Genomic DNA, 21,679 nt, shown 5'->3' with positions numbered 1-21,679 from the left:
AAGTCACTGTTCAACCACTGTTGCTGATCTCATCAAACAGCTCCTCATCACGTGCTCACCTTCTTGAGTACTATAAAATGTATAATTAGGTACACCTGTTAAATACTGTGTAATGTATTAATATTGTTATTATTACAGATGATGATGCACAAGTGCGAACCAAGGTGATTTTAGTAGCCCCTAATTTTTATGGACTATTGGCATCTTACAGAACAGCCAGCAGATCACCAGAATGGCTGCATTTTCTCTGGATGTCTGTTCCTAAATATGCTTCTCACTGTGGCATTGTGGCGCACACATGCTGTGAGCACTGCATACAGCTGTGACATCTCACTTAGATTATTCTATTTGTTTATGAAAAGTGATTGACCCTAAAGTGAGTGGTGTGCACAGTTCCCATTTATGTTGAACTGTGTAGTGTGATCAATTTGAAAACTGAAGTTTCTTTCTAAGAAGAAAGAAGATAAAAAACATGCACAAGGGCAATTGATTTGCTTGTATTCTGTCCTAGAACAACATAGCATTTTTGTAACATTAACTGTGATGATAACTATCAGTGGGTGCTTATACTGTATAACTACTGTAACTAAATGTGTATGGTTAAAGGGTCTTTTCCATTTCAATACAGTACTGCTGACACCCATATAAACTATTCATTTCTGCTCTGTGTACTTTAAGAATGACAAACCCCAAACTAGGTCCCATACAACTCTTAAATCAAATTCATAGAAGTTTGATCCACATCTCTAGCTTACTAAGTAGTTGTATTTTTCACCATTCATGTGGTTCCCTGTCTCATTGCGCGCCTTGACCACCAGCTTTTAATTCCTTCTGACCCTACCCCAGCACTGAAACCTCTGCTAATGTTGGCTTTTGATCTTAACCATGTAATACTTCAACCTTGTAGGTGGAATGTCACCCGTATTTGAACCAGAAGAAACTCACAGAGTTCTGCAAGTCCAAGAATATCGTGGTGGTTGGCTACAGTGTCCTAGGATCCCACAGGGATCCAAATTGGTAAGAAAGGTGCACGTAGATAGGTAATACAATCAAGTTGTTCCATATCTCACAAGCCAAAAACCATGAATCTGCACTTGACAAGGTGGATCCATTTGTGTACCTAACATCCTTCAAACCATACCTGTCACTAGCATATTGATGAATGACTATCCAGACTTATGTGCCTGACGAATTTGTTTAAGCCAGCCACAGTATATCTGGACCAACCTGCCCCCCAAATAAAACCTAAAAATCACCCATAAAAGACCAGGATGAATTCCTACATCATTAATTATACTTCAGAATAGGAAAATGGGCAGAGCTGACACAGTCTGGGGAGACATACATTATGAGGCAAACCACAACTAATAGTCATCACTAGTTTGTAAAGCAAAATATAACTCCCTTGGACACAGACCGAATAATTTTAAACTCACAATAGAAAAACCTTTAAAATCATGACCTTTTTGGCCTACCCAATTGCTCCGCCAAGTGCTGCAGAATATGAAAAAAGAGAATTATTTACGTATTGACTATAATTTGTCTAAGGACTATATGAGAAACAAGGGTGATGTGGTTGGAAATTGTAACTTGTTTATCAAAGACTTAAAAGATTGTATTTGGAGAAGATCTAGGAATAAACATTGGGGCATATTTATGAGAGACTTGCACCACCAGAGCATCACTTTTCTTTTACGCTCCGGTGGCTCAAGACTTTTAACCATATCTATGAGGCCACACAAAGCCACTTTGCATGGCCTCATAGATATGGAGTAAGATAAAGCAGCACAAATCGCTGCGTTGCCTTACTCTGCATCAGGGAGGCATTCCATGGGTGTTGCAATGGTTTTTCCCATGCAACACCCATGGATTGTGACACTGCCCCAGATTTACAAGGATCTGTAATTCTGGGAATGCATCACAACTGTACACCTCCTTAGGGCAGGCAAAAATATATTTATTTCTTCTCGTTGTTTTGTCTTTCTCTGTGTGCTGCTTTCTGCAGCACAAATAGAAAGAGGAAAACATCTCTTTGGATTGTTTATGTGCAGGAAGGTGACCCTTCCTGCGCAAAAACAATCCCACCAACAACGCACTCCCCCTTCCACCATGGTGCACTTCTTTCAATGAGTTTCAAGTTTTATATGATCATATATAAACCGGTACCCCTAAAGTCATTGTTTTGACAGACCCTCTGATATCTCCTGAATGCGGAGGCATCCCAAAAACTATCAGCAAAACTCAATGTTGCACTTTGATTTCAGTGCATCAGGGTTGACTATATGGTTTAATTCATTAGATGATTTCACAGGCCTGACTCACAGTGATTTTGCTATGCATAAGCATGATCTACTAAGCAGTAATCCAGGTGTTTTGTGCTACCATATTATACCAGTCTTATGAAATAATAGATTACTTATTTTATTATATCTTTGAGCACATGTCTAACAATATATATGGGTGCTAGGAACAACCAAGAAATAAAAGTAAAGATGTAACAAAAGTAAAACTAAATGGACAGAGGATGTGGCGAAGGAAAACAGTCTTCTACTGCTGAATACATTTCAGGAGACTTCTGGTAACAGCCTTATGTATTTTTATGAATAACAATAATGATCATTGGAGAGCATTTGCCAGCAATTTTCCAAGAACACTCTCAATTCTCCGAACAATTACATTCTTATACACTCTCAACAGGGTGCATGTGATCTTTACATGGTCAATCACAAGCAATCATGTAGCGATAATTGAAATATAAGCATCACTATATGTTTTCAATAAGAGAGGCTGTTCATTAGCTAATCAAGAATTATATTGATCATTATACATGCAGTGAGAATAAGGCGGTTTACACCAGTGTGCAACAACACATATTTAGATGTTAATTTGTATGTTATGCACATGGCTAAGTTTTCTTTCTCAGAAAAGGCCTTTCTGTTTCACAACAGTGCCTATTTGTTACTTGTTTCCCGGGACAGCTGTTCTAGCACCAAATTAAACTTCTGTTCATCTTTGCTCAGTACTATTATTGGAAGCACATAAAGCTACTGTCATGTTCTTTGCTTGTAACTACATCCAGGAGCGGCCCCTCAGCTATGACGGAGGAGCATCGCCTGCTGCTGAAAGCAGAAAAATAAAGTGATAATAAATGTTTTATTATCACTTTATTTTTCCGCTTAATGAAGGCTGGGTGGGGCCAGCCACTCCCATGTCACGAGGAGGAGTGGTATGTGCACTTCTAAGTATGCATGTCAGTGTGGCTGTCCGTCGAAGGCTGGCCAAACTGACACGATCACTTAGAACTCTAGCCTATTTCCCGCTAGGCCAGCAGGCAGAAACGTAGGTTTCTGCCCGCCGACCTAGCAGGAAACCCATAATAGTTCCAGCAGGGAGGTTGCTGCGTAGGCGGTGGCCACCCTGTTGGGAGTTTGGCGGACGGAGTCTTCCATCTGCCAAACTCATAATGGGGCCCTTAGTCTTTTTCTTGAAGAGTTTCTTCACTAAGACGAAGTCACAAGTCGGATCCAACTTCCTTGGAGCCATCTTCAGATACCCGTCGCAGGAGACCTCGGTGAAGAATTCTATCTTTGGACTTAGACAATTTTTCGTGACGGAAATGTTTTTCCGGGCCGAAATTGGATCTAACCTCCCTGGAGCCCTCTTTGGATACAATGCACGGAAGCCTTGGTCAAGTTTTTACGTTCTGACTTTTTTGGAGCTTTTTCTCTCTGACGTCTGACGATCCTCCACAGCAAGCCGTTTTCGAGTCAACGTCGTTGGATTGCCTTTCCAGGAGCCTCTGGTGAAAGCCTGGAAGTCTGGGGCTTCCGAACTTTTCAACAGGACGATCTTGCAAGTTAGGCCGGGTTGCAGTCGACATACGCTGGCTTGACTCACGATGTCGGGTTGGTCCCTTTATGAAGCTTTCTATCAAAAGTTCTCCAATCTCCTTCAAACTTCTGGATCTTCTTCCAGAAGGTCTTTGAAGGTCCTTTATGAGTCCACAAATCACTTCAAGGTTCCAGAAGCTCTGAGATGCTCCTTGAGGGATAGGACTCCAACTCCCAGAATGCACCTGGTTCAAATCCAAAAATGACCACCAGTCACTGGTCAGCTAGTTAGTTTCTTCAGCACTTGATGCAGGGGACTCTGGTCAGCTATTTTCTACCTGTAGCAAACAAGGAATCCATTCTTGAAGCAGTTGAAGACAGGCAAAGTCCTTTTAGTGGTGAAGCCCAAGTGTGCAACTGGTGCAGTCCTTCCGAGTGCAGTGTCCAAGTGCAGGTCAGGGGTCCAGCATTGCAGTCCTTCTTCTTCTTTGTCTTGTTTCTTTTAGAGATCTAAAGTGGGGGTGCAGCTCTGCCATATTTATCCTTGCTCCTGGGGTGGACAGCAGGGGGCGACAACTGTCCAATCACAGGCAGGTCACTGACCTCTTGAATGATCACTTCCTGGGAAATGTGGTAAAACTCAATCCCAGAGAGCAACATTCCTCAAAAATCCAACATGGCAGAAATTAAGTTAGGTCTGGCTGAGTCCACCCACTGGTGTGGCTAAGTTCCCTTAACACATCCCTCTCCAGCTCTCTCCTAATCTAATCAGGGGGGCACCCGGCTGTCTGGTTTTGCAGGTAATGGGGGAGTTCCTCTTGTAGGACCAAATGTCCTTCGCTCATTTGAAGTACAATTTTGCTGTTGTCCCCCCTCATGTTTCACCATCTACTGAAACAGTTCTCCTCCCCCAGGCACTTCCGTTGTGTTCAGCTCAGGCCACTTCACACCTCATCAAGGCAGCTTGACAAGGCTGCCAGAGGCTGGCCAATCAGAGAAGGTCACTACAGAGCTGAAACTGGCAACTTTCAGGTAGAGTTCTAAAACTCTTTCCCTGAGTTAGTAACATTAAATTGATCACAGGCAAGTTGTTGTATTTATTATAACAATAAGTTTGATACCAAACTTGAAATATCTAGCTCCTTTTGAGACTTTATTAAATAAAAATAAAGGACCTCATTATGACCCTGGCGGTGGGTGATAAAGTGGCGGGAATACCGCCAACAGGCTGGTGGTAACTAGCGCCAAATTATGACCATGGCGGTGATATCTCCGAAAGACAGCCAATGTACCACACCAAACGCCAGGGCAGAAACAACAGTCACCACGGCAGTAGCTGCCTACAGCCAGGCGGAATACAAAGTTCTGCCCACCATACGAAGACCCTTCAATCCACCACCTTTTCCGGGGTGGTACCAACGCCATCAAAAGCCTGGTGGACACAGAGCACAGAAGTCAAAGGACTCACCATTGGAGACACAGGGAAGTACCACACTGCCATGGAACCCGAACTGCATGTTTTCCTGATGATCTTCTACGTCATGCTCTACCATGAACACCAATGCCGGTGAAGATGACGACTATGAGTACAGCCGCCTAGCACACAAGGGAGGGGGGGAGGAAAACGAGAGTGACACACACACGCACAACACACACACCACACACACACACACACCATACACACAAGCAGATACAAAAGAAAATCAAATTTTCCACGATTATCAGCAAAATAATGCAAGGACAACAGGAATTAAAGAAAACATCAAAAATAATAAGTCGATGTGGCAATGCAACAGATATGTACAAATGTTCAAAAAAGGGACACTGCCCAGTCCATAGTTCATGGGGCCCACATGGCCACAGGGCAAAGACCAAGGCCCCACTCGATTCCTGCACCAATACAGAGAGGACACTGCAGGGGCATCAGTTGGCAAATAGGCAGGCACCTCAGGGAGACGGGGCAGGGGCACCTTAGCCAGATGCGGAAACAAGACCACTGGTTCTGGAGGGGGCAACATGCCCTGTGCTTGGTCCTGGGGAGTACAAGGCCACAGTCTCTCGAGTGGGTGACTTGCCCACTGGTTCTGGAGGGGGGAACATGCCATGTGCTTGGTCCTGGAGAGTGCAAGGCCACAGTCTCTCAAGTGGGTGAATACCCCACTGGTTCTGGTGGGGGCAGGCCTCACAGCAGCCGATGAAGGCTGGATTATATGGCGTCCGTCGGCGGTGACGGCTGCACTGTGGTGGTGGTTGTGGGAGGCTCCTGCTCAGCCCCTGCACTCTCAGATGGCTGCACTGTTGTGGTGGTAGTGGAGGCTCCTGCTCAGACCCTGCACCCTCCGATGGCTGCTCTGTGGTAGTGGTTGTGGGAGGCTCCTGCTCAGCCCCTGCACTCTCTGATGGCTGCACAACCACAGCTGGTGGTGCGGGCTCTGTGACATCTGCTGGTGCAGGCTCCTTCCCCTTCTTTGTGGCTGGTGCAGGCTCCTACCCCTTCTTTGTGGCTGGTGCAGGCTCCTTCCCCTTCAGTATTTGTGGCCTGGAATTCTTTCTTTAGGAAGGGGGGACAGACACGGTGGGCGAGGACACAGGGGACGTGTGCATGTATGTTGTGGAGGTGTCTGCCAGTGAGGTGTATGTTCTGCTTGGTGTGGTGATGATGCTGGTAGTGGATTATGATGTAGTGCATGCAGTTATGAGTGTGGATGTAACTGGGTGGGAGGTGGAGGAGCAGGAGGAGGGGGAGACTATGCAAATAGTTGAAGTTATTGTGTCTGCAACTGGATGGTGTTTGTGTGAGTGCCTGTGGGATGAAGTGTGGTGCTTGTGTTTGCCTGTGACAGTCTTGGGTGTTGTCTTGTGTGCATGCTCATCCGGCTCTGTGCTTGGGATGGGTTGGGGTTGAGGAGAATGGGGCAGGGAAGTGGAAGTTGGAGGGGGGACAGTTGAAACAGGAACAATGGCTGCCATCAGAGAGGAGGCCAGAGCCTGAATCGATCTCTGTTGGGCCGCCAATCCACCATGAATGCCCTCCAGAAATGCATTAGATTGCTGCATCTGGGCTGCCAGCCCCTCAATGGCATTCACAATGGTTGACTGACATACAGAGATGGACCTCAGGAGGTCAATAGCCTCCTCACTCAGGGCAGCAGGGCTGACTGGGGCAGGGCCTGAGGTGCCTTGGTTGAAGGAGAAGCCTCCCTCCTGGGTGAGCGGGCACGGGCAACTCGCTGAGAAGCTTCTGGAAGGGCGGTGCTGGTACAGGGGGTGGTGGCTGTACCTGTACCTGGGGTGGTCACAGAGGTGTCCTCCACCACCAGGGAGCTCTCATCGGAGGAGGTGTCTGAGTCTGTGTTGTCCCCTCCAGTCTCCGCTGTGGTGCTCCTCTCTGGCCCCCTGGTGCCATCAGCGTCGGTGGACTCTGCCTCCACAGTTCTGTGGGATGCAGCTCCCTCTGTCACTGGTACCTCTGCTCCTGCTCCAGATGATGCTAATGCACATAAGGACAGGATGACAAAACAAGAAAAGGGGAGAGAGACAAAATTTACACTGGATCAATGACTGCACCAAAACTACCGTTGGCGCACACAGCACCCTCACACACTGGGTACAGGTCTACGCACAATGCATTGCACTACCAGTGATATTGCTAACCACCAAGGCATGAGGAGGAGCACACACCGCCAACTACAGCACACATGGAACCCACGCAGCCCTGAACAGTAGTGGATGCTAACAAGCTAGGTAGGCAATATTTCCCCTTTTGACCCTTAGCCACCAGAGGCCCTACGCTGCCATGTCTGGCCTGTCCTAGGGGCTCCCACTGACACACAACCACCACCCGGATACCACCCCTCCAGCCGTGAGCTCCATTGTACTCACCCCCTTGTGGCTGCTGTGATGCCCTCAAGCGCCCATCCAGCTCAGGATAGGCCACCACCAGTATGCGGGACATCAGGGGGGGTCAGGGTCTGATGGGCACCCCTTCCTCGTTGGGAGGCCATCCCCAGCTGGGCCTCCGTGGTCCTCCGTGTCCAGCGTCTCAGGTCCTCCCACTGTTTCCGACAGTGGGTGCTCCGCCTGCCATAGACCCCCAAGGTCTGCACCTCCTTGTCGATGGCACGCCATATACCCTTCTTTTGATGGGCGCTGACCTGCAGAGGCAATACAGACAGGAGAACACCATTAGACAAACAGTCCAACCAGTAACACGAATGGCCCACCATACCCGTTTCTATCCCCATTGGCATACACATAGCCCAGCACACAACGTGTACTCCGCCAAGAGGACATCCACACCCCCTTACACGATGCCTTCACACACAACTCCATGCATTCATGCCACATGCATTGTGCCCACAGTGTACTCACCTGTTGGTCTGGAGGCCCATACAGCAGTCTGTACTGGGGTAGGACCACATCCACCAGTCTCTCCAACGCCTCAGAAGTGAAGGATGGGGCCCTTTCCCTGGTCACACGGGCCATGGTAGGTTCCAGACACAGGTCACAGCAGCACATGCAGTGTAGGTCCTCTCCTATGGAAGGTCAGGAAACAAGTGAGGAATATGATAGAAAATGGCGTTTGCGACCACGGCGGTGCATGCCGTCACCGCCGGCATAGATCACCATTGGCCACTGTACCCCATAGGGCCCAATTATAACCAATGAGGAGTTGCACGGCGGTTCCGACTGCCTACTGCCACGGTGCACAACGTCAGCGGCATTACCTCACTTCCACCTGTCCCACCACACAGGACAGGCAGATGCCATTTCGGGGGGGGGACAGGCCTATGAATTAATGCTGCGTCACAAGACAAATAGGCACATACTTGACAAATTACACTGTCCCATAACATGTTTGCAGATTGCGGACTTCTGTTGTGGCTCCATTGTTCAGTTTGTGACAGCCTCCTCACTCTTTTGTCCCTTAGATTCCTACCGCTGCGGATGAAAATGAGATGGAGACATACCCCTGTGTACAGAAATCTGGTGGACTTGGCTACACTGGAGGACAGGCACATTATCCTCACCTGTAGACTGGACAGGGCCACAATCACAGAGTTGAGTGCTCAATTGGAGCCTGACCTGATATCTGCTATCTGTCAGCCCACTGGGATACCCCCTCTTGTGCAAGTGCTATCAGTGCTCCATTTCCTGGCAACTGGTTCTTTCCAAGTGACAGTAGGCTTGGCATCAGGAATGTCACAGCCAATGTTCTCAATAGTGCTGACAAGAGTGTTGTCTGCCCTGATAAAACACATGTGCAGTTACATTGCATTCCCCCAGATTGAGGATTTGGCCACTGAGAAGGCCGGGTTTTATGGAATGTGACATATCCCCAATATAATTGGGGCGATTGAAACATATTGCATTTGTCCCCCCCTGCCAGAATGAACAGGTGTCCAGAAATCGTGAGAGTTTCCACTCCATGAATGTGCAGTTGGTGTGCTTGGTGGACCAGTACATCTCCCACATCAATGCTAAGTATCCTGGGTCGGTGCATGATGCCTTTGTCCTGAGGAATAGCTGCATCCCAAATGTGATGTCCCAACGACAGAGGCACAGGGTGTGGCTAATAGGTGAGCCCTGGTTCCCACCCAGTATATGTTGGTGTATGACTATGGTGTTGGCCATATAGGATAGTGTGTGGCTAAATGTTGTCCCGCAATATTTTCAGGTGACTCTAGTTACCCAAACCTATCATGGCTGCTGACCCCTGTAAGGAATGCCAGGACAAGGGAAGAAGAACGTTAAAATGAGGCACATGAGAGAACCAGAAGGATCATTGAAAGGACCTTTGGCCTCCTGAAGGCCAGGTTCCGGTGCCTCCATCTGACAGGTGGATCCCTGTGCTACTCACCCAATAAGGTGTACCAGATAGTCGTGGCATGCTGCATGTTGCACAAACTGGCCCTCAGACACCATGTACCTTTTCTGCAAGAGGAGGAGACTGGAGATGCCCCTGTGGCAGCAGTGGACTCAGTGGACAGTGAGGATGAGGAGGCAGAGGATGAGGATGTGGACAACAGTACTTCCTATGACACACAGGTGAGACAGTGCAACTTTAAATTTCAATGACTTTGGTTGTATTCTGTGTGGCATTGGCATGCTGGTATTTACCACTTCTTTGCCCACTTACTGGTACATCTGGCTATTCATTTTGCAGATGTTGGTGATTTGACAAATACCCCTGGTGTGATCACAACAGCCAGCTACAGGTCATTGATTCTTTGCTCATTCTATGTACAGTTAATTTGCAATGGTTGTACCTGTTTCAATCAATACATATTTGAAATACATGACATACTCGAAGTCGATTTATATCAAAGGGTGTTTATTGTAGTACTAGTATATAGAGGGGAAAGTGTGATGGTATGGGGTGATGATGGAGGAAAGTCGAGGGTATTGTTCCAGTCTGTTCATAGCACGGGTGCATTGTCCAAGGGGACATAGGAAGGGGATCAGTGACAGTTCAAGGTGGACAGGGTCACTGAGTGGGACACAAGGGGGACAATCATGAGAGTCTCATTTCCTGGCAGGGGTCTTGGCAAGTGTCTCTGGCTTCTGCCTGGATCGCAGGGAACACTTGCAGGGTGGTTCACCTTCTTCAGGGAGAGGGGTGCTGGTGGCCTGTGGGTCCTGTGGCGGGGCCTTCTGGCCACTTGCGGCAGCGGAAGCAGAAGGCTGTTCAGATATCTGTCTAGTTGCAGGGGCCCGCTGGTGTGACACTGCCTCCCTCATAATGTTAGCCATGTCTTCCAGCACCCCTGCTATGGAGATCAGGGTGTTGTTGATGGCCTGCAAGTCCTCCCTGATCCCCTGATACTGTCCCTCCTGCAGCCGCCTGTTCTCCTGCACGTTGTCTAGGATCTGGTCCATAGTGTTCTGGGAAGGTTGATGGGCTCCCAGAGTCTCAGAGATCACCTCCTGGGGAGTTGGTTCACTGCTCCTGTCCTCCGCCTGGCACACAGCAATCCTCCCAGTTTCTCTGTTGGCCTGTGCCTCTGTCCCCTGAACCATTTGCCCACTGACCCCAGGTCCCTGATTGTCTTGGCCCTGGGGTCCCTGTAGAGGTGGGCACACTGCTGATTGACGTGTACTGGGGACAGAGGTTTGAGTACACTGGGTGGGTGCTGTGGTATTATTTCCTGATGGGGGAGGCTCTGGGTGGTCTGCGACTGGGCTTGGGTAACCGGCTGTCCAGTGGTCCCTGATGGGCCAGATAGATCGTTCAGATCCTGAAGACCAGAGTTACTGTCATCACTGTGGGCCTCTTCTGTTGGGGGACTGGAAAGTGCTGGCACCTCGTCTCCAGTGACATTGGCTGGGTTACCTGTGGGGATGTAAATTATATATTATGCTTCATGTGTATTACATATTGTACATCCCTGGCTTCCCCTCTATGGTTGGTGTTGCCCTGCCACCTGTGTATGGTGGGATTGTTAGTTTCCCTATACTGTGCATGCTTTAGTGATGTGTGTCCATACAGGGCTGTGAGAGGTGTCCATGTACTGGTACAGAATGCAGAGCTTGGCATTGGGATTAGTGAGATGTGATGGTGGAGTGTGTGGGATGGAGTGGAGTGATGGAGTGAGGGTGAGGGTATGTGATGGCATGGAGGTATGGTGGGTGATATTTGTTGAAAGTTGGCTTACCAGAGTCCAGTCCTCCTCCGACTCCGGCCAGGCCCTCAGGATGCAGTATTGCCAAGACTTGCTCCTCCCATGATGTGAGTTGTGGGGATAGCAAGTTGGTGTCTTGCTGCTATGGAACGTACCTTCCCCCGTAGGTCGTTCCACCTCTTCCTGATGTTGTCCCTTGTTCTTGGGTGCTGTCCCACGGAGTTGACCCTGTCCACGATTCTCCGCCATAGCTCCATCTTCCTGGCTATCGATATTTGCTGCACCTGTGCTCCAAACAGCTGTGGCTCTAACCTGACGATTTCCTCCACCATGACCATTAACTCCTCCTCAGTGAGACAGGGGTGCCTTTGTGGTGCCATGGGTGTTATGTGATGTTTATTGGTGTGGGTGTGTTGGGTAATGTGTTGGAGTGTGTGATGTGGAGTGCGTGAAGGGTGTATGGGTGTGAGTGGTGAGGGTGTCTAGTTGTCACAGTGGTCTTAGTGTCAGCCTTGTGCCAATGATTTGTATTCGTAAGGGGTTGTGGGTTATGTGTGTGTGTGTTTTATAGTGGTGTGGGTGTGGTGTGTGTATGGGTGTCAGGTGTGTGTATTGTTTGAATTGTCCAATGTGGTGTTGTTTTGTCTGTGGGTGTGCATTGTGAGCGTGGCGGTTTGTACCGCCAATTGTTTACCGCCGTTCAATGTCCGCCGTGGTGATTTGTGGGTCATAATGTGATGGGCATTGTTCTGTTGGCGTTATGGTGTAGGTTTTGATACCGCCAGTTTATCACTGACCTTTGGTCTGGCGGATTTGTGTATGTGGCTGCATTCTTTCGGATTGGTGTGCGTGTGTCAGACTATGGTGAACGGATATCCGCCGGCGCTGGGGTAAGTTGGTGGCCGTCAGCGTGGCGGTTAAGAGGGATTTACCGCCAGAGTTGTAATGAGGGCCAAAGTCTCCTCATGTTAGTTTATAGAGCCCATTCACTCCAATCCTCACCCATGCACACAAAGCCCTCCACAACACCGGACCAGCCTACCTGAACCAGCGACTCAACCTCCACGAACCCCACAGGACCCTCCGCTCAGCCCAGTTCTCTCTTGCAGAAGTACCCCGCATCAGGAAATCTAGAACATGAGGATGCTCCTTTTCCTACTCGCAGGCACCGCCTGGAACGCCCTTCGTCTCCATATCATACAAACCACCTCCCTCCTCAGCTTCACGAAGGAACTGAAGACATGGCTTTTTTAAGAACCACCGGTGAACGCTACACTCCAGCGCCTTGAGACCCTAACGGTGAGTAGTTGTGCTTTACAAGAATTGATTGATTGAAATTAATTTAGCTTTTTTTCCATCACTAGGGCTTATAAAAAATCATTTATACACTCTCTGCTTATAGTTACAATGCACCCAGCTCTGGGGGCACCTAGAGCACACCTTAGGGGTGACATATATGTAACAATAAGGTCGTTTCAGACTTTGGAAGTACTTTTAATTCCAAAGTTCAATTTGAGGTTAACTTTAATTTAAAAGTTGCCACCAAGGCAGGCCTGCCTTTAAAATGTCACCGGGCACCTCAGCAGTGCACCTATGGGCACACTACCTATACTGGAGTCCCTAAACCTACATGTCCTACCATATACTAGGGACTTATATGTAGGTTGACACAGCCAATTATAATTAGCCTAATTTGCGTATCATTTTAATCAGAGCACAGGCTCTGTGAATGGTTAGCAGGGCCCAGGACACCATCAAAGTCAGGAAAACACCAGCATAAGTGAAGAATGGTGGCAAAAAGTCAGGGGTCTTCTGCAATCAGCCCAGTTTTCTCACACTCAGGAATTAATATTCATAAATCCATGTATTTCCTCTTGTCTCCTTTCCTGTTCTGGTTGCATTACCCGAATATGCTTTGACACTGGCATTCTATTTTCTGTATATTCTTGCCAGCTGTTTATGTAAAATGTATTGAGGCACACAGATATCTGAACAATCACTACAGTAGCTCCAGTTCAAACCTGTAAGCGCCACAGGGTCCCAGCCACCCACTAATGTAACTTCAGGGGATGTGTTTGTGGTGTTACAGCCCCCCTAATAATTGTATTTTGTAATAAATAGTTGGGTACAGGTGGTTTCAGTCGGGAATGGTGAGTTTTCTGTCGGATTTCTCCAGGAATTTTTACACTCACAGACATAAATGCACACACACTCTCCCTCTCTCTGTATTGGAAAGAGTTCACAAATGTTGGTTATTTCACAAAATAATGCACTTTCTCTCTCACTTCGTACAACTATCAATCTGCATTCCTCTCCCTTTCCACTGCCTCTTAAACCCCTCTCATGTGTCTTGCTTGTCGTATAATGTATTTTAACAACATGTTCCAGCGGGATTGATGGGAAATTTGAAGCTAACACTGATGCTCCCCCCCAGATCTTACTGACAAGAACGCTGACGCACATAAGGGAATACTGGTGTGCAGTGTAGGTAAATCCCCATTGGTACTTTTATGTATATGTGCACAGATCCAAACATTGCAACATTAAACACATATTGAAAAACCATTATAATGTGTACAAAATCATTATCTTGAAACTTTATGTCTCGTATTGTCATTATAGTTTGGACTGTCAGCACTTCTTATTTAAGATGCAAACATGTGGAGAAATATGTGAATGCATCTCTCACAAATAAAACCACCACCATCTAACCACTCCCAACATTGCAAACACCCCCATAACACCAAATGTGATTATGCTGTGTCTCTTTCCTGTTCTGTTATCCTTTTTCAATATTTCATCTACTCAGTATTTCCTCTGGTCCTATTTCCTTCCTTGTGAATAGATAATGGATATGGTGCTTGCCATTATGGGTGCCATCTTGAAGCACTGGGTCTCCTTGTTTACCTACTGCTAAGGGTGATTTCTGAAAAGTTCCCATCATGTCAATTTACACCTTATAGCCTATTTCTATAGACTCTGTGGTCCTTGTGCTGTGACTGGTATGCACCCAAGTATTATATTCTTGACATTTCACTTCTGTGTTGGGCAACAATAGCACCAACAGGGTCTTTTACAGAAGAGGTTATTGAAGAGATTATTTTCTCTTGTGCACCTTAATGTGTGCTCACACACCAGGCTGCAAGGTATGGCAGACCTCTGTTTAGGGCTATGGGTGGGCTGCGTATATCTGTGAATGGAAGTCTCTGAAGGTTTGATCAATGTTCAGCAATAGTCCCAGATCACATCAGTCACATGTACATTTGAAAAAGCTAGTTCCTGGGTCAATCATGGGTATGCCCATTACCAATTTCTATGGGCTCAAACTTATCTTTCTATTCAGGCTGATTTCTCATGCTGATCAGGGCAAAAGGCAATGAATCTGACTACTTCATATTATTGTTTGAATGTATTTTGGCTATTTGTTTCTTTAAAATGTTATTCCTGTGTTCCTCATGCCCTGAAGACTGTGGACGATATTGGCAGCCTAACTGTGGCATAACATTGAGGCCTTACACACTGCTTGGATCATTTCCCCTAGGAAATTACTTGCCCTGTCTGAGTCAATTTTCATTGGAATTCTGTAACATGGAATTAATTCTATCAACTGGCATTTTGCTACAGTCCTTGTATATGCATCAGCACATGGGTAAGCTCTGATCAAGCCAAGAACAACATGCACATATTCAGATGTTTGGCATCTGGGTATTTTTATAAAGATGATTTTATATGCCCAAACGGCTCCAAGATGGGGGTTGTGTTCCCTCTTCTGTACTAACCATCCATACTGCAATTAATGCTTGCACATGGCACAGGAATGACAATACTGAGTCTTTGGGGATGAAAACATAGGCAAAAAACAGTGTCATTGGAATGATGACACAATCTCACCTTTGGTCATGTAGGCAATTCTTTAGTATATGTGAGCAGGTTACAGTATTGTGGAAGATGGTGCCACCAGCAGGACTATAGGAGATATTCACAAAGGTAAAAGTAGACCAAACGTCTAACTAAGACCAAGAGTTAACCTTACTAACTCTACCTTTCTGAATACTGAAAAGTAGTAAAGATGGACTTTTGGTCTAAGTTAGACCTTTGGCCCAACTTTACCTTAGTGAACACCAAAAAGTAGTAAAATCACACTTTTGGTCTAACTTTGCCTTTGTGAATCGGGCCCATAGTGCCATTCTTTTAATAGTACTTTCAAATTTACATTGAGCATTTCGGTGACATTTTGTGCAGATATAGTCATATGTTTCGGTTATACTTTATACGTCCATTTTCTTTATACAAATGAAATGGTCCTGTTTATGGGTTATATACATTAAAAAGCAAGTCTTTTTAGCATTATAATATTATGTAATTGTTATACCAAAACTTTCACAATGAATATTTCCGCATCATACAAAATGAAACATGGGAGCCATTTTTGAACAGGCTATTGTGAGGACCTCTTTACATACATTGCACTGGTTACTGAGCAATTTGTAATGGTGACTCGACAATTGTTCACAAGTGCAAAATTACATTTTCAGTTCTTGTATTGTTGGATCAGTACAAATGTAATTTTGCACTGGTTGATAAGGGAAAATGTTGGTGCAAAATTGGCAAAAAAAATAAGCAAAATCTCATACTGACTGGTGCAATGTACATGGTAGTAATGAGAAAAGAACATATTTTTTTAGTTACTCTTCATGAATTCTTAAAACTCCCCTGGAGAATTCAGCTTCGGATATTGCAAAACGTGAAGTGTTGCATCCACCAAGGAGTAAGGTAGCTCCTCCACCACTCTCTAGCACCACAATCACTTGTTTGTACCATATCCCTTTTTGACAACAGCCTCAATAATATTTGAGTGATGTATGAGTAACAAAATGCATTTTCTATGTCCTGTTTCTTTCTTCAGGATGGATCTGAGCACTCCTGTCCTGCTAGAAGATCCTATTTTGATTTCTATTGGTAAAAAATACAACCAGTCTGCTGCGGTGGTAGCTATGCGCTATGTACTGCAGTTGGGTGTTGTTGTCCTAGCGAAGAGCTTCAGCCCAGAACGTCTCAAGCAAAACCTACAGGTAAAGCCCTGGGAAACTTGGGGTTTGGGGGATTTGGGATATAGGGGTTGTAGAAGAAATGCTAATGATGCATGGAGTGTGAACAAGGGTTTGTATATCGGTGTGCCTCGGCCAAGGTCTAAAACAAGAGCTAGCACCAAACTGTTGTGTGACATGGATACCCAGCCAAAAGGACACCAGCACAAATCTAAGGAGATGACACTCTTTGGATTCATAAGAAAAATTAATCAAACATTTTAATTATAAATAACGTTATTAGGAAGTCGACCCAGAGAAAGCAGAAAAAAGGCTAGAAAAGGATCAGATTTATTATGTTTTTTCGCCTGGTTGATGGCAATCGTAATCTTAAATAATACATAACAGCCTTAAGTGTTTGTAAATTAGGACAAAACCCTATCCTGGCTATCTTTACTTGCTTAAGCCAGGGAAAATAATTTCTGCCTTCAGTAAGCCAGGGATATTATTTCCTGTTTTTTTATGTTGCGCTACAGTTCTGTCATTTCTAAGTGCTGTAACTAAATGATGTTGCTATTACCCAGCTTTTAATGTTATAGCATTTGAGGTATAGGGGGTCATTACAACATTGGCAGCAAAAGCCGCTTACCGCCGTACAGAAGACCGTTAACACACTGCAGCGGCAGCGGAATTCCGCCACGGTCATTATGACCCACTGCTCGGAATCGGCCAAAATTGAGACACCCACACAAGTCCGCCACACCAAAGGTCAGTGATAAACTGGCGAAAACAAAACCTCCACTGTCACGCCAACAGAAATACGCCCACACTATCACGACCCACGAATCCACGCGGCGGTCTTACAACTGTGGTATTCCATTGGCGGTACACACCGCCGCTTTCAAAATACACACACTCTTATAAAACACAGCCACATTGGACAAATCGAAATACACACACCTGATACACATACACACACCACTCCCACACACCCACTACAATATAAAACACACAACAACATCACCCACAAACCCCTATGACCAAAATACCGAAAGAAGGCCAGAGAGAGACACTAAAAACTACTATCAAGCATCCACAGGCACACAATACCATCACCCACATAACTTCCACGCACCTCACACTACACACCACTAAATATCACCCCACACATCACAACACACACCACCCCACACATCACCCACACCACCCCATGGCACGGCAAAGACACCCCAGGTTCTCTGAGGGGGAGCTCAGGGTCATGGTGGAGGAAATCGTCCGGGTAGAGCCACAGCTATTCGGATCACAGGTGCAGCACACCTCCATAGCTAGGAAGATGGAGCTATGGCGAAGAATAGTGGACAGGGTCAACGCAGTGGGACAGCACCCAAGAAATAGGGATGACATCAGGAAGAGGTGGAACGACCTACGGGGAAGGTAAGTTCCGTGGTATCAAGACACCACCTTGCGGTTCAGCGGACTGGCGGCGGACCCCCTTCTCCTCCCCCACAACTAACAACATGGGAGGAGCAAGTCTTGGCGATTCTGCATCCTGAGGGCTTCGCAGGAGTAGATGGAGGAATGGAGTCTGGTAAGTCAAACCTTAACTATTACATCCCCCACCCTACCTGCATGCTATCACATACCCCCACCCTCGCCCTCACCCCCATCACTCCAACTCCTCACAAATGTCCCAATATCACAAACCACCCATCCCAACACCAAGCCCTGCATGCAACAACAAAGCATGGACACCCATCACCAAAGCATGGCCACTGCACATACCCATACACCCCCCTAAAACACCATCACACAAGGTCCCACACAAGAATTCAAGCACTGGGGTACATGGTCACCCACCCATTGCACACCATGGCACACACAGATGCAATAATCATCCTTTTAACCCCTGCAGGACCTCTACCCAACGTCATCGGACAGGAGGGTCCACACATGTCCACACCACCAACAGAAGAGGCCCACAGTGATGACAGCAGCTCTGTCCAACTGGATCTAGATGACCAGCCCGGACCATCTGGGACCTCGGGAGAGTCGGTTCCCCTCACACTGGCACAGGCCACCACAGAGCTTCCCCCCTCTGGAAACACCAGCACAGCACCCATCCAGCGGGCCCATACCTCTGTCCCCAGGACACGTCAAGCAGCAGTGTGTCCACCACTACAGGGAACCCAGGCTAACCCACCACCCCAACAACACCAGGGACCTGGGGCAGTGGCAGTGGGCACACGGTTCAGGGGACAGAGGCCCAGGAACCCAGGGGAACTGGGAGGGCTGCTGTGCGGCAGGGGGAGGACAGGCCCAGGGAACCCACTCTCCACGAGGCCCTTTCCAACATCATGTGAGCCTAACACCATTCCCAGGAGGCGATGGCAACGGTACTGGCCAAGTTTCAGGAGACCCAGCGGCTGCAGGAGGAACAGTATTTGGTCTTCAGGGAGGGACTCAGATCCATCAATTCCACCCTGGGCACCATCGTAGGGGTGCTGAAGGAAGTCCTCAACACCAGGAGGGACACTGTGGCACAACAAGGGGCCCCTGACATTGTCCTGGATGATGAACTGCCCACCACCTCCGCTGGCGCTAGTGGACAGGAGGCACCGCCACAGGACCACCACACCAGCACCCCACCCCCTGCAGAGGGAGAACCACCCCGCAAACGGTCCCTGAGATCCAGGACAAAGACAGAGAACGATGCCAAGACCCCCGCCAAGAAATGAGACCGCCCTGAATGTCATCCTTTTGTCCCACCTTGTCACCCTGTCCATCCTCTGTCTGTGATTTCGAAATGGTGTATTAGCAATTACAGTGACAAAATGCTCTTTCAATTGTAATGTCAACATACCTATGTCACATAGCTCTAGTCCATGAGGAAACAAAGCAGATGTCACACAGTGGGACCCACATCTGTGAAATCGTAAGGGAAAGTTAAAACTCAGTGACCATACACTGGGTGAAAAAGACAGACAGTAGAGAGGTAGTAGTGTTAAAGTACATGTAGTAGGCAGGTTTGTATTCTTACCTGTGTCTTACTGGAAGTATTGCAGGATCACCGAGTTCCTGTTGTCGATGTCCTCTTCTTCTGCTTCCTCGTCTTCACTGTCCACAGGCTCCACAGCTGCCACAAGACCTCCATCTGGACCATCCTCCTGCAGAAAAGGCACCTGTCGTCGCACAGCCAAGTTGTGAAGCATACAGCAGGCCACGATGATCTGGCACATCTTCTTTGGTGAGTAGAATAGGGAACCACCTGTCATATGGAGGCACCTAAACCTGGCCTTCAGGAGGCCGAAGGTCTGCTCTATAATCCTCCTAGTTCGCTCAACGGCTTCATTGTAGCGTTCCTCTGCCCTTGTCCTGGGATTCCTCACTGGGGTCAGTAGCCATGACAGGTTGGGGTAACCAGAGTCACCTGCAAATGGAGAGGGACAACTGTAAGACACACACTAACCTGTAGGGATATCCCCAGACCCAGACAACCATTCCCACTGACTTGCTTCCAGGTGCTCACCTAATAGCCACACACGGTGCCTCTGGAGTTGACCCATCACATAAGGTATGCTGCTATTCCGCAGAATGTAAGCATCATGCACTGAGCCAGGTAATTTGGCATTCACATGGGAGATGTACTGGTCTGCGAAACACACCATCTGCACATTCATCGAATGATAACTCTTCAAATTTCTGTACACCTGTTCACTCCTGCGGGGGGGGGTACCAAAGCCACATGGGTCCCATCAATAGCACCTATGATGTTGGGGATATGTCACAGGGCATGGAACTCACCTTTCGCTGTAGGCAAATCCTCCACAGACAACACTATGGACAACACGTTGGAAAACATAGGCTGGGACATCCCTGATGCTATGGCCACTGTTGTTTGAAATGACCCACTTGCAAGGAAATGGAGTACTGACAGCACCTGCACTAGAGGGGGGATTCCTGTGGGATGGCGGATAGCTGACATCAGGTCTGGCTCCAACTGGGCACACAGTTCCAGGATTGTGGCACGATCAAGCCTTTAGGTGATGATCACATGTCTTCCCTCCATTGTCGACAGGTCCACCAGCGGTCTGTACACCGGGGGATGCCGCCATCTCCTCACATGTCCCAGCGGACGGTGCCTATGAAGGACAACAGCGAGCACAGAGTCAACCAACTCAGAGGTACGTACACACAGCTTACACACAACACAATTCATAATCCGAAATTTGCATGTATGAGTGTTTAGGCAAGGCCTAGGTATGTGTGACGCAGTTAAAAATTAAGCCATGTGGGCCCCTGAGATGGCGGCTGCCTGACCTGTAAAGTGGGACAATGGGATGTGAGGTAACTGCGCTGGCATTGTACACAGTCGCAGTAGGCGGTCGAAGACCGCGGCGCAATTCTGCATTGGTTAACATTGGACCCTATGGGTCCCAGGAGCCTATGACGATGTACGCCGGCGGTGAAGGTACGCACCGCTGTGGACGTGACCGCCATTTTCTATCTGTTCAATCACTCGATACCTGATCTTCGATAGGAGAGGACCTACACTGCAAGTGCTGCTGTGACCTCAGTCTGGAAGAGACAATGGCTCGTGCGTCTGGGGAAAGGGCCCCTGCCTTCACTACGGAGGAGTTGGAGAAACTCGTGGATGGGGTCCTCCCCCAGTACACGCTACTCTACGGTCCTCCAGACAAACAGGTAAGTACACTGGGAGCATGCTGTATGGGCTATGCCTGTGTGGAGTGGGGTGGATGAAAGATTGGGGGGGAGAATGAGGCGTGCATGAAACAACGGTGAGTGCATGTGCCACATGGCAAGGGTAGGGATGCGGGCCAATGACTGTGATGGTGCAGTTTGTAATAACTTCTCTTTTTCCCCTGTACAATTCATGTAGGTCAGCGCCCACCAGAAGAAGGATATTTGGCGTGCCATCACCAAGGACGTCTGGACCCAGGGGGTCTATCACAGACGGAGCACCCACTGCCATAAGAAATGGGAGGACATTCGCCGCTGGAGCAAGAAGACGGCGGAGGCCCAGCTGGGGATGGCCTCCCAATGTGGGAGGGGTGCCAGTCGCACCATGACCCCCCTGATGTTCAGGATCATGGAGGTGGCGTACCCGGAGTTGGATGGGCGCTTGAGGACATCACAGCAGACATAATGGGGTGTGTACACTCTCATTCAGCTGATTCAGCGC

At 47.7% G+C, this 21,679-nt stretch overlaps 1 protein-coding gene and 1 long non-coding RNA gene across 3 annotated transcripts in view; one reads left to right on the top strand and one right to left on the bottom strand.

Moving 5' to 3' along the window:
- LOC138287513 (uncharacterized) overlaps window positions 1-21,679 on the bottom strand; it is a 68,231-nt gene that overhangs the window by 934 nt on the left and 45,618 nt on the right. The window lies entirely within an intron of this gene.
- LOC138287512 (rho crystallin-like) overlaps window positions 1-21,679 on the top strand; it is a 118,281-nt gene that overhangs the window by 67,555 nt on the left and 29,047 nt on the right. For both annotated transcript variants that reach the window (XM_069227980.1, XM_069227979.1), the window contains 2 exons: window positions 908-1,017; window positions 16,359-16,524. In XM_069227980.1, the coding sequence (XP_069084081.1) occupies window positions 908-1,017; window positions 16,359-16,524 (276 nt within the window). The remainder of the gene's footprint in view (window positions 1-907; window positions 1,018-16,358; window positions 16,525-21,679) is intronic.

Source organism: Pleurodeles waltl, chromosome 4_1 (genome assembly GCF_031143425.1).
Source record: "Pleurodeles waltl isolate 20211129_DDA chromosome 4_1, aPleWal1.hap1.20221129, whole genome shotgun sequence".
NCBI classification, from domain to species: Eukaryota; Metazoa; Chordata; class Amphibia; order Caudata; family Salamandridae; genus Pleurodeles; species Pleurodeles waltl.
Note: the sequence above shows the minus strand (reverse complement) of the source record. Positions and strands in the feature narration are given on the sequence as shown.